The 13,451-nt window shown below is 36.2% G+C and overlaps 1 protein-coding gene and 1 long non-coding RNA gene across 3 annotated transcripts; one reads left to right on the top strand and one right to left on the bottom strand.

Annotated features, from left to right (window-relative positions):
* Positions 1-6,239: 6,239 nt before the first annotated feature.
* Positions 6,240-7,155, top strand: LOC124321038. Of its 2 annotated transcripts, XR_006914110.1 has the most exons (4): positions 6,240-6,326; positions 6,395-6,614; positions 6,721-6,800; positions 6,880-7,155. It is a non-coding gene; the product is annotated as an uncharacterized LOC124321038 (long non-coding RNA). The 2 variants fall into 2 exon arrangements; XR_006914109.1 differs by lacking the exons at positions 6,240-6,326; positions 6,395-6,614 and having other exon boundaries at positions 6,621-6,800.
* Positions 7,156-12,015: 4,860 nt separating this feature from the next.
* Positions 12,016-13,127, bottom strand: LOC124321286. The gene is made up of 5 exons (XM_046784203.1): positions 13,032-13,127; positions 12,915-12,966; positions 12,742-12,855; positions 12,308-12,661; positions 12,016-12,209 (listed from the first exon to the last, which is right to left on the bottom strand). The coding sequence occupies exons 1-5, from the start codon at positions 13,053-13,055 to the stop codon at positions 12,106-12,108; spliced, it is 648 nt and encodes a 215-aa protein (XP_046640159.1). The 5' UTR covers positions 13,056-13,127; the 3' UTR covers positions 12,016-12,105.
* Between the last annotated feature and the right edge of the window lie 324 nt (positions 13,128-13,451).

Here is a 13,451-nt window from a genome sequence, read left to right as displayed (position 1 = left end):
ATTTATTGTTTTCTTTATTTTTATTGTAGAGAAGAGCATTCCAGCCAATGCCCATTGAATAAACCCTCACATTTAAGCGTAGGCTAATCGTTAACAAGGAGGTGAACTCGATTCAAAATGCGAGAGTTTAAAAAATACTAAGATACACTTTTGTTAACCAATCGCTTCTTACCGAAGCCGTGATCCATCGCAATGAGGGGGATTGTCAATTATGAACGCCTTGAGTATCGTGGAGATTCGGCTGACGGTAAGCTTTCAAACCATGGTATAATAACTAAACTAAATAAATTAAAAAAAATCTTTATTTGTAGGTTTGGTTGTATCGACTCATCTTTATGACAAATCTGAAGACTACAGCCCATCACAATTATCGAGATTTTGTTCTGCTATTACGTACGAGTCTTTTACCGCCCTAGCTGTAAAATACAGCTTAAAAGTTCATTCGTGGAGTGCCATCCACAATACTCGACCAAATAAATGGTTTTGTAATCAACCAAAACCAAGGAATTTCATTCCTTTGCCAGTAGGGCGGGTAAAGAAGAGCTGCAAGAAAAAGGAGAGAGTGATATGTAATGGGACAATTGAGTTACTTTGGATAGCGACGAATTATAAAACTTCGCTTGTTAAAAAAAATTTGAATTGTGAAACTCGAATATGGTATTACCTTATTAGTTCACAATTCATAATCGTATTTCAAACAAGCGAAGTTTGAAAATTCATCGGTCGTGCAACATATTTACGCCATTTCACCCCACTCTCCCCTACAGAAAATTTACACCCAGAATTTCAGGAGACAATGTAAAATAATTTCGATCTTTAAGTTTTTCTTGGGACTGAAGGGAACCCCAGAAACCGATTTGCCACAGCGATATCGCTCCCGGTGCCAGGTTTTCTTGTCGATCTCTTTGAATTTGTTGCAGCCGCCATCTCAAAGATGCCTGCCATTGGAGGAAAGCTGTTCTGAAATCTTACACGGTGGATGGAGTTTGTTGGACCCTTGTTCCCTGCGTTGCAAAGCATTTTGTAAGAACTCGGCCATGAGAAAGTCGACAATGAAAAACAATGAACAACATCGACAAGTGAGAGCCATCGATCACAAAGCAAACCGAGAGTAGCTTGAACACTTACAAGTTGAAATCAGTCGTTGTGGCCCAAATAAACGTGACTACTGTGAAGGCAGGACCACCAACAGGAAGTGTAAAAGCAACTCGATTGAAATCTGTGGTTGCTAAGAAAAACCATTAAGACAACAATAAGATCTTCAAACTAAAGATTGAGAATGGTCTTAAAATGGAAATTCGAAACTGTTGGAACTGAACTACCCAAAGTCTGAACTAATGTAATTACGAAGACTTCTAATCATCGAGAAATACCATCTTTAGCCAAAGAACGTGATGTATTACTGGAAGAAGGTTATTATTCGGATTGCGAATATTATTATACCTATTATACCTTCGGTGAGACCTCTTTTTTGCTGTAATACAATTATTGTTAATTCATTTCATTATTTTCCTGATCACCTCCAAGAGTTAGAAAGATGAAGATCTGAAAAAACAAGTAGAAATTTGCCCAATTGGCAAATGGTGGTCAAACTAGAATTTATCAACGAACAAGGAGATAAGGTGGGACGACAGATGAGAGTCATCACGACAGGAGTAGAATTGCGGAAAACAAAATTTATATTTGAAAAGAAGACATCAACGCAAACTGGTGGCATTTATTCATCATGTCATGTGATGGAAAGGTCTCTACCGACTGACTTCGATTGCAGCTCTTCTCTGTCTCCAAGAATTGGAGGGACTCTTCCAGAGCATGGCCTACGTAACTTCTAGGCCGGCGTTCAAGCTATATGCTTTTACTGTAACTTTTTACACCCCATCCCCTTCTTTAAACCTAGCCGGTACACAGCACATCTAGCGGTCAGATCATGCTTGAATGGAAATTTACTTTTAAATGAATACTCTTGCTGGAAATATGACTGCTAGATGTGCTGTGTACCAGCTAGGTTTAAAGAAGGGGATGGGGAGAAAAAGTTACACTACGTGCTTGTCATCAGTTTTTGCTTGGAATGCTTGTCATCTGTTTTTGATCGGAATGTCACCAGTGTCGCTGTAACCTATTAGTTAACAACGTCATTTAAAGATGAAAATTATCTTCCATCAAGACTGTTAGCTACAGAAATTCATCTAAAGTTAAAAATCTATAGTTTTTTTATCTATTTGCCTATTGGTTTTGGTGACACGTTAGTTTCAGCGTTTTCAACAAACTTCTTGCTTAGTAAACCATTGACGTCGTTTATAATGCTTACAATATTCATGCTGCCATCTTCAACTACTTATTTTGTAATCAAATGATGATAAGGGTGCTTCTGCGATTAGTAATAGATTATTTCGCTATATTTTATTCATTTTAGTGACAAATAATGTATTTTTCACGGGAAATTAGTTTCAAAAAAAAGTTAGTAATGTATTTTGTACGAGAAATTGGATTCGAGAATCGTAAGTTCCTGCGCAATAAAAGGAAGGTCAAATGCGTTATTATTCTCTTCGTTCGTTTCAATCGTGTAAACATCTTATAAATCTCTACCGACTGACTTCGATTGCAGCTCTTCTCTGTCTCCAAGAATTGGAGGGACTCTTCCAGAGCATGGCCTACGTAACTTCTAGGCCGGCGTTCAAGCTATATGCTTTTACTGTAACTTTTTACACCCCATCCCCTTCTTTAAACCTAGCCGGTACACAGCACATCTAGCGGTCAGATCATGCTTGAATGGAAATTTACTTTTAAATGAATACTCTTGCTGGAAATATGACCGCTAGATGTGCTGTGTACCAGCTAGGTTTAAAGAAGGGGATGGGGAGAAAAAGTTACACTACGTGCTTGTCATCAGTTTTTGCTTGGAATGCTTGTCATCTGTTTTTGATCGGAATGTCACCAGTGTCGCTGTAACCTATTAGTTAACAACGTCATTTAAAGATGAAAATTATCTTCCATCAAGACTGTTAGCTACAGAAATTCATCTAAAGTTAAAAATCTATAGTTTTTTTATCTATTTGCCTATTGGTTTTGGTGACACGTTAGTTTCAGCGTTTTCAACAAACTTCTTGCTTAGTAAACCATTGACGTCGTTTATAATGCTTACAATATTCATGCTGCCATCTTCAACTACTTATTTTGTAATCAAATGATGATAAGGGTGCTTCTGCGATTAGTAATAGATTATTTCGCTATATTTTATTCATTTTAGTGACAAATAATGTATTTTTCACGGGAAATTAGTTTCAAAAAAAAGTTAGTAATGTATTTTGTACGAGAAATTGGATTCGAGAATCGTAAGTTCCTGCGCAATAAAAGGAAGGTCAAATGCGTTATTATTCTCTTCGTTCGTTTCAATCGTGTAAACATCTTATAAATCTTTAATTGTTGCTGATACAATTGGAATCCAACAGAAATCTTTTGCTGCTGATCGTAGAGTTAAGTTGTATCAAATTCTTTCGTTCTTCCTTTGATCTGTTAAAAATGAACAATTGTTTCAGTTGTTTGTGATAGCGACTCCAGGATGCAGTAAGGAGCCTGCCAAAAAGAAAATGAAGCTGAGTAAAGGGAAGTCGTCACCCGAAAAATTCGTCATCCAGCCTCCTTAAGTGCTTCATGTGCATTTTTTGGGGAATGCGGCAAAAATCAGGTGCCAAAAAAGATATGGCCTGCCAAATATGCCACGGGAATCAAGTCTATCGTGTCGCTTAATGATTCACAAAAAAAGAAGAGACTTACTCCATCACAGTTGAATATCTAAAGGCTCTTTTGCGAATTTAACACATATGCCTACATATTGAAATAGTTATATAAGCCCATGAATCCTGAGTGAGAGACAGTCAACTATAGAAACATGTTATAGAAAAAAAATAAAACCTTTTTTTGTGTTGATCCAGAATCTCGATCGGGTTTGTCAGACGAAAAAGCACATTGATCTATTTGCTTCGACATATTTCGAGCTCTTAATAATAATTATGAAAAATAAATTTAATTGAAATGAATTCCAAAAATAGCAGTTTCGTACAACTTGACACGTGCGACTGACAGCGAGTGACAGCACAAATAAACACTGTATTCACTGTATGTAGTCATTTTTTTTATCACTGCGTGCTGAATTTGTCTGTAGATGAATGGCATACTACTTTGGATGGCTTAGCTCTTAGGATCATTGTAAGATCTGTATCTGGTCTTGATTTTACTAGGTATATTCAAATCAGTAAACTTCGCGTTTTGTGACTTTTGTCTTGACCTTAAATTCTTCTTGTTCTTAAAAATTGAATGAGCTTTACTTGAATGGGTTTCTTGTGGTATTGTAAGTTTTTTCATTCCTTGAGACTTATACACAATGTAACAATTAAAATTAGTATATGCAAATCAAAACATGTTTCTTTACATTAATTCTTGGAAGGTACTTAAGTCGAATTTGAAGTTACTCGAGAAATGTGCACTGGAGAAATTGAAAATGGATCTATATTGCAAACATGGTGGAAATAAGAAACCATTAAATATACGTTTATAAAATGTTTAGGTAAGTTTAATTACCTTTTAAATCGGCGAAGGACAGAAAAAATTGTCTATGCGCATTGGACACATAGGCTCTTCAGTTCTTTTACAGTAAATGTGTTTACTTGTTCACGAATAAAACTGATAACTGATGTCAGACTTTCTCGGTTTGTTGCACACAACAGTTCGTCGCCAACCCATACAGCCCAAATCAGCATATTTCCTTTTGATTGGTTTGAAAATAAACACAGGGATTGGCGTTGCTGTGGCTTAAGTTACAGCAAAATTTATTATTAGCATTAGCAATATGAAATAAGAAATAATTAGTTATAGTTACAGATAAATCCGGATAAATCTATAAACCAGTTGGAACAAACCACCCCCTCTTACGCTTCGTTTTTCCTTTAAATTATTCTTATTTTTTTTACTTGAAATAGTATACTAATTAAAATTAATACATATCGAAATCAATTAAAACATATCGAAACATTCATAAGTTATGTCAAACATTAGGAGTGCGAATTAGGTGTGGCGGAGCCGCTAGGCCGCTAGAGCCTAGATGATGCCAGTTTACTTTTACTTTTGGTCGCTTGAGAGTTGAGATATCAGTTTCTAAGCGCGTAGTTCAAACCATTTTCCAATTCTGAATCGCGCAGTTCAAACCATTTTCCATTATCTACGCGCGCAGTTCAAAATTCCAAAACGCCATCTATTGGCGAAATTTGAACTAATCTTCCCGTTTGCCAAAAAACCAAAAGGGATATATTCTGAATCTTACGAGTAGCATGGTAGAAGCAGTTAATTACAGAGTTGATTTGACCAACGTAGCTTAAAATTACAAGTATAGCTAGTTATAGCATTACCAATCATGCGATATTTATATCTATTGACGTACAGGTACAAGCGATGTTTTTAGTCTGAGCTCTGAGTCACGAATCGATGAACAAACGGTGATAATTCCGGGTTTTTGAGTAAGAACTGAGAATATTCGTGTAGTTTTCACTAGATGGCGTCACCGCTCTATTTTTTAACGGTTTTCCATTTTTTTAAATCTATTTGGTAATAGAAAATTTGGAATGGGACTAACATTAAAATAATGCTTCTTATTACGGCGGGAGATAAAATAAAAGTTTCCCGTATTTATGCGAACTTTAGTAATATGCTTTTAAAATAAATGATACAGTTCATACCTAAAGTTTGGGAACGCGCGAGAGATTCATAGGGAAAAGGGTATTTTTCTCAGCGTTTCCAAAAATACAATTTTCGTCGGAAGCAGCGATTATTTTTGCACGTAGCCATTAGGTTTGGCAGTTTTTTTTTTAGAATTTTTAATTCACGGGAAGTAATTTCAGTATTTCACCTATGATATTGGGTAAATTGGGACACTAGGTTGGTGATGTGAAACACTGTTTAGTCTATTAAAAAACCGGAAAAATAATAAAAAAAGAAATATCCACATTAATGAATTCTATGTTAGAAAAGTTTTCATTTGAATAAGTCTTACCATTGGAAAAAAAACTGCGTGTATGCGGTAGGGGAAAAATCAAGGGGGGTTGGATTAGGTTATCTGTTACTTAAATGGATTAGCAATAGACGTTTTTCACAATGCGGAAAGTCGGAATTTTCCAATCCGGCAACGCCGTAATCGGCCATTTTAGTTCCCATTATTTTTTCCCTGTGTAAATTTCCATAAGGAATCGGGGGTACCTTTAGTTTTAATTCATTTTTTAATTATTGGTTTCTTACAGCCAATTTATTTTTCATCGATCGTGTTCCCCGATGAATTGGTAACATTTTCATGTATGGTACATTTTACTTGCGGTTTATACTAATTATGTAATTCGAACTTTATTAGGTTGTTTTGATTCTGGTATGTCAAAACAGACATGTTATGTGCTTGGCTGCGGTGCTGTAACTTTTGCTTCCCAAAGTGAATGTTAATGGACATCTAGAATATGGGGTTTCAAAAAGTAGGAGACAGGTATATGGCTGCTGAAAAGAACAAATTTGAGAGAAAAAGGTTTATAAAAATATACAGCAGAGTATGTAGTCAACATTTTACTTCTGGTAACATAGTAAATTTTTTAAAGTAATTCATATTATTTAGTCGTGTTGGAAATATTTCTGTGAAATAATTAACTAAGTAACATGTTTTTAACTGCACCAACACATAATAATGAGCAAAATTCCATTGGGATTGCTACTGTTGAAAGAATTAGTCGCTCTCTAAGAAGGCAGATTGCTGGGACATGTTCAACGATGTAAGAGGATGGTATTTTATTTATATTGATTATGTCATTTATAACACTACTTAACATATCTCATCATTTTCTTCCATAGACACACATTCCACAAGACGTAGTTACTGATTTCATGAAAGATACAACTGTACCTGAGGGTACAATGCAGAACACGTTTGATGAACACATCAACACATTGGTGAATCAAATAACAATCAGAATCCATCTACCTGCAAAACAGTCATTGGTTCTTCGAATAAAAAGTATTGAAAAATGAGAAATAATTACTAGTTGAAGCAGTGTCACGTCACGTCTTCAGTATTTTTATTAAAAACTTTATTTCATGTTTAATACAATGTTTCACTCGAAAAAAGAACTGTGAGTTTTCTTAAAATTACTAACGAAATAAAGATAATGAATCAGGTAATATGGTGAAAAACGTCAGAGTATGGAACAAAATGTTGAAGAAATCACAGTTGAATGAGTACATTTTAAACTTGTTTACCCTAAATACTTTTAAGGGAATTTTTCAGTCCCTCTTTCCGATTAAACTTAACAATAGACAAAAATTAATACGTAAATCAATTGAAAAACTCGAATCAGTAAACCCAGTTTCCGTTGTTGTTGATGCCCTCATCAGGAACTGAATCAAAACAAACAACTTCAAGTCCTGATATTATAATAAGTAGTTAATGTTAAAATGTATAGATAAATATGAAAATGTTACCAATTCATCGGGGAACACGATCGATGAAAAATAAATTGGCTGTAAGACACCAATAAATAAAAAATTAATTTAAACCAAAGGTACCCCGATTCCTTATGGGAATTTACACAGGGAAAAAATAATGGGAACTAAAATGGCCGATTACGGCGTTGCCAGATTGGAAAATCCCGACTTTCCGCATTGTGAAAAAGGTCTATTGATGAAGGTCCCAAGAAATAGTGAAGGCCGAAAATCCACCTCCCTTAACTCACTGCTGTCCCAATCCACCCGAAACACCGTTTTTTTTTAAATCCTGTTTTGATCTAAAAGAATGTTCAGAAAACCAAAGTTTTAATTGCAAAGTATAGAATTTTTAGATAATTTTAGTTGGAAACACTAAATAGGGGCAAAATTTTTAACGAAGAAAAAGCCGTTTTTCAAATTTTCTTAAAACATTTTCTTAAATAGATTTTTTCTTAAATAGAACATCAATACCCTTTTGATTGAGGTAGTCTTTTGATAATTTAAAAATGATATATATATTTTTCCTCTCGCTGTCCCATTCACGGAGGATAAGAAGAGGGGCAATGCTCCATAAGCCCATGCAGAAGGAATTGGACCCACTCGTGACCCCCTACTAAAATATCAGTCAGTATTAGATAGCCAAGGGTGCCGTTTTTTTGAAAACACTGCCTTGTAGTGAAGAATTGAAAAATTCTGCTTCCATGACGACAGTCGTGTCGTGTCGTCTGCTCAACGTGACTTGTTTTGTTTTGTTTGACACGCTGACAACCTGACACGCCCTATTGATATAATGAAACAAGCAGAAGACAACTGTCAAAACAGAAAAACTTTCATGACAAATGACTTGAAAATGGAATTACTCTGACTGTTTTTTCCCCTCTACTGGCAACTCTGGTCATGTAGTACAAATTCCTCAACCTGGCAATTTTTTAGAAGGGGTTTATGCAGGTAGTCGTTTCATTAACAAGGTGTTGTTTCTTCTTCATCCCTCCTTCCATGGTCCCAATTGACCGGCGTCCCATTTCACCCCATCAAAATGAAGCAAGCATTTATCTGAAACCTTATGGAGCTAATAGATATCTACCTGTACTTACGTATAGAAACTTAAATCAGGGAATCGACATCAAATATTGAACCAATTTGTCGCACAATGAAAACTAGAGAGCAATCTGACATTGTAGGGTGGTGCCAAAATAAGAAATTCAAGAAATCTGTTCTCGAAGCTTTGAATTGCTTACACTTCCACTGCTGTTGTCTCATTGCAAGAGCAAATTAAGGGTTGATAAAATTTTTAATTTTTCTTTGCAAAATCTAACAACAGCTGGGCTTGGCTTCAAAACGCATGTACCAAAACGGTTTTAGATGACCCAATAACTCAATAAATCTAGTATAATGAACTAAATGGTGCATTTTAGGAGTGATACTACATTTCAGGGTAATTGTTTAATTTATAATATTTCTTGTAAGACGCTGAAAAAAGTTATCCTTTGTACTTGACAAGAAATTTTTCAATCGAATCTTCCAGCAAAAAACTTGGAATTTAGATTTAGAATCGAGAAAAACGAGACGACATATTCTTAGAAGGACAATGAAGCAGTGCTAAACCTGATCGGATTCGTCAATAAAGCTGGTTATCGTAATAAGTTAACTGCAGGCAACCATAGTTGGGCGGTAGTCTGTTTGATAATTCCTTTAATGAGTTGCTTTTATTCAATAGAGCAAGGTTTGTCAACCAATTCAATGTGTAAATCCGTACAGGATATATCCGTACTTGAAATTCTTGATTTTATTGTTGACCCGATCAAAGAAAAGCATTCTTTTCTGAAATGCAGATCATTCTTTGAATAACCAGTGGAAGAATTCCTCCCAGAAGGTCATGCATCACGTCAAGTACCAGCCCCCTCCTCTAATCACGTGAAATAATGTAAATTCATTTAAAATACAGTCACAAACGCTTTCAAAATGTTCTCATATGATATAATATCAAATTATATAATGTAACCATACATACTCATTCCAAAGGGCACTACTTATCACTACTTATAAGAAGCGAAATGGAGACCGCAACTTATAAGTAGAGAAGCTCTACTTACTTCGTAGCTCGCGCTACTATCAGTCAAAGTAGATAATAATCTACTTGTCTACAAGAAGCGAGTGCTACTTAAATGGTATGGGCAGCATGCTGGGCTGGGCCTGGCCACCCGGGTCTGCTGCCAGCCGGCCTGACCACCAGCAGACTCGGTTGCTACAGCCGGCCTTACCGTTGTAAAAAAAATACTTTCGGTAAATTTAAACCAAGTATTTATTGTCAGAAACATTCCATAATTCAAGCAAGATCGACTTGATGAGAGTAAAAAAAATGGAAACAACACTACAAAACAAATTATGAACAATCAGTTTTGTTTAAATGCAGGATGTAAGATTCAAACTAGTAATAAAACTATGGAAAACAGATAAGAAAACAAATTATGACCAATCATAAATTACATATCGATTCTAAGCGGGCAACAAAATCCCCAATGCTGGCAGTAAGGGGGTAAGCATAATTACTCGCTGTTCGACGAAGTTAATTAGTGGCTTAATGTAAGGGGGATAGTGAAGATAAAAAATAAAAAAAGAGGCAAATAAAATTTGAAAAGCAATCACAGAATTTTCCCCTAAGGGAACCATGTTATCTTCTACTATTAGGAAAAAATTACCGGGATGATGCAGTGTACCAAAACACAGAAGAATAGGCTGCTTATACATTGCCCGATCAGATTGTGGACGATTGGAAACATATCACCAGAGAAGAACTCGTCTGCCGTGTGTGACTGGCAATTGTTACCTACCAAAGACAGGAAAACATTAGTGCGTTACCTAAACCATTAGCGAGACAACGTTAATACTGGTTTGGCATCGAAGAAAACAAGGCTTTTTCCGGCTCCATAACAAATTAATCCATTGGCGCCCCAATCCACAACCTTTCTGCTGTTGTTGCAGCCGATGTTGGTGTAAACGGAGGAAACTGTTAGATTGCTGAGGGACCGGTACCCGACTCTCTGCTCATCTTGGCGAGTTCTATTCCTGTTAACAAAATCACTGCCCTTTCCTCGGGTGGAAGAAATGTCTACCCCAAACCCATGAAATCTGCGTCACCGCCGGCAACGTTTGGTTGAGATTTGGCTGCGTCCGTGGGGCCAGGACGACAGTCGGGAAAGTGAAAATCTGACATCGAGCCATTGAGTTAACAGTTGACGGTGGTTTGCTAGACTAAGTCACGCGCTTAACGTTCTCACAAAAACCCTAGGTGTACCTCCCGTTCTGTTCGTCAGGTAAAGGCAAGTTTACCTGAATGTGAGCAAAGTAGTCTCATTCGAACAAGAATGAAGCAATTGAAAACCACAAACTTACAACAGCAATGAGATGAACTGTTTGTTGGTAAAGTTGTACCACCGCTGTATACAAGCAACGCTAATTCAACGCCAATTTTTTGGTTTCGGTGTAATCGTTAGTTGATAGCAAGTTTATGTCGTTGCACAATTTCATCTAAGTTTGTTAAACAAAAAGTGAGGCGTGAAAAGTGGCTTGTAGTACAACCACAAAGAACATATAGATGGACGACAATATATTGTTAGCTAATGGACAATAAGGCTTGTATGCCTGAAAATGGTGAAAGGAAGAGATATTAAAGGATTTAACATTTCAACATTTAAAAAAGGATATAACTGCCACATAGCAGCCTCGAAATCCATCATCAACTCTTTCACTCTTCGATCACCCAAAGGAGTCAGAAAATCAAGAATAGAAGCAAAAACTGCAACATAGTCTTTCTTCCTTTTCCGGGACATAAGTACTGTGACTTAAGGAAACTAAAACAATGATATATTGGTTGGTGGTTACGTTGTTTGACTACCATTGTTAAGCTCAAAGCTTCGTGTCCTTGTACAAACTATCTTAACTGTTTATCGAGATTTCCATGACGGATAAACTTGTGGATGCCGAAAACCATATTTTGGTTTTGGGTAATAGCTGGTGATCGGTGGCGAAGATGAGGTGACGGGCATAGCGTCTGGAGGTGTCCTCCAATAATACATCAGCACGAAAATATCCATCTGGATTGCATCTTTCAAATGGACCTGTACAAAAAGTAGGTTAAAGTTACACCTTTTGTTAAGCACCGAAAAACCGTAATTTCTTGCGAGTCGTTTTTAAACAAACCAAATCAAATTAAACCATCATTTACTAATTTAAATAAAAAACTTGGTCTTGAATGTCACAGAAATTGGGCCCGAATGGCATGTAAAAAAGGTGGGCCTGAATGACTGGCCTGAATGTGGCACATCAAATCATTTTGATAAAATCCAGTGAAAATCAATTTTAGGAAACCTTCATGATTCACGTTCAGATTCATGATTCACATTCAGTTGATATTTTGACCTATGCTCAAGATTCATTTCAACTGTTTTACCAAAGGGTTCTTTTGATAAAAATGGTATGTTGGAGTTCGAACAAAAATCAAAATTGATTGCTTCAACATTTTATTTGCTGTATATAAAGTCTTTCAGAGTTCGTTTCAAATTAAACATTCATTTAATTTTAAATTCGTTTTTACTTCTAGACAACAACCTTTGGAGATCCACTGTAACAGAGATTGCAATTTTTCAGAAGTGCAGAATTAAAAATTGCCGAAGTGCAAAAAGCTGAACCCTCTGTGGTGCCTGGACGCAGAAATAAAAATACCAGTAAATTCGAATTCCATACTTGCATCTGGTTTTAATTTCTTCAGACAACAACTGCATATAATTGTTACGTGTACCTTGCCAGTCTCCATCACAGCAATGTCCTCCCAGCTGAACACAGACTTTTGGTGTGAAATCAATAGAGGACAGAAGTTTACCACTGCACCCAGTGCTTGTCGGTGTACCAGAATAGCAATTATTGCAGGAAAATTCATTTGGAGTACTTTTCGGGTTGAAGGGTTTGTTATAACCTGTGCAGCACTGGCCCTTCTGGGCAATGCAGGTTTTAGCCGTAACCCATGTGTTGGCATCGGTGCCCCAATTCCAAGGCTTAGATCGAATTAATGTTCCAGTGCATTTCACCTTGACACTCGATTTGTAACATGTTAGACACTTTTCAGTTGCCTTCATTGCTTTTGGTTCGTTAGTCACTAGGTTGTAAATAGAAGACAATCGTATAACACAATGCTGTTTCAAAAATTATACCCATTACTTATTTATTTTGACTTACTATAACTGCCCAAATCGCAGCATGTTCCACCCAATTGAACACATTTACTTGGAGAAATTCCGGAAGCCGTATTTTCGAGTCTAAGCCCGTTGCATTCACCAAACTTTGTAACTCCTGATAGCGAAAAATGTGATAATTAGTTGCCACAAAATATAAAATATTTGAAAATTTACCCGCCACACTTGATGTTTCCAAGGCAAAAACAAGTAGAGAAACGACGACGATCTGTTATTATACCAAAGCTAATCAAATATCTCTACCAGATTTTATTTTAACTTAATTAATGATACCTTTATCAGTAAAATACTAGCCATTTTCAAGTTCTGCTGAGGCGATTTTGTCGACCCGAATTTGATATGAGAACGTAGGAGACGAATTCAGTGTTCAGAAATCCTTTCCATATTTATAGTGATCTATTCCAACAATTTATTGGCGTCATTAATTGAACAGCTGTTTAACAGAATATTGGACAATGTGATCAAATAAATGCTACCAGAGATGAATCGTGTCGTATACGAAGTGACACTCCCACGCAGAATGAATTAGTTTTCTTGCATATTTTTTTATCATTTATGAAAAAAGATCAGTGTAAATTGAGGATTGACAATAAAAGCAAAAACTTCTGCAATTGCAAAAACTGATTATTTGATGTCAATAATGTACAATGGCGATTTCACGTCAGATGTAGTAAACCTATCGGGCATTATTAT

This window comes from Daphnia pulicaria, chromosome 1 (genome assembly GCF_021234035.1).
Source record: "Daphnia pulicaria isolate SC F1-1A chromosome 1, SC_F0-13Bv2, whole genome shotgun sequence".
NCBI lineage: Eukaryota > Metazoa > Arthropoda > Branchiopoda > Diplostraca > Daphniidae > Daphnia > Daphnia pulicaria.
Note: the sequence above shows the minus strand (reverse complement) of the source record. Positions and strands in the feature narration are given on the sequence as shown.

Excerpts from the sequence above, each read along its gene's own strand:
- LOC124321286 (XM_046784203.1), bottom strand. The coding sequence starts at position 13,055 with ATGGCTAGTATTTTACTGATAAAG. Across the intron at positions 12,662-12,741 it reads CTGCGATTTGGGCAGTTATA|TGACTAACGAACCAAAAGCA; the intron begins GTAAGTCAAAAT and ends TTTACAACCTAG. Across the intron at positions 12,210-12,307 it reads CTGTGATGGAGACTGGCAAG|GCACCACAGAGGGTTCAGCT; the intron begins GTACACGTAACA and ends TTCTGCGTCCAG.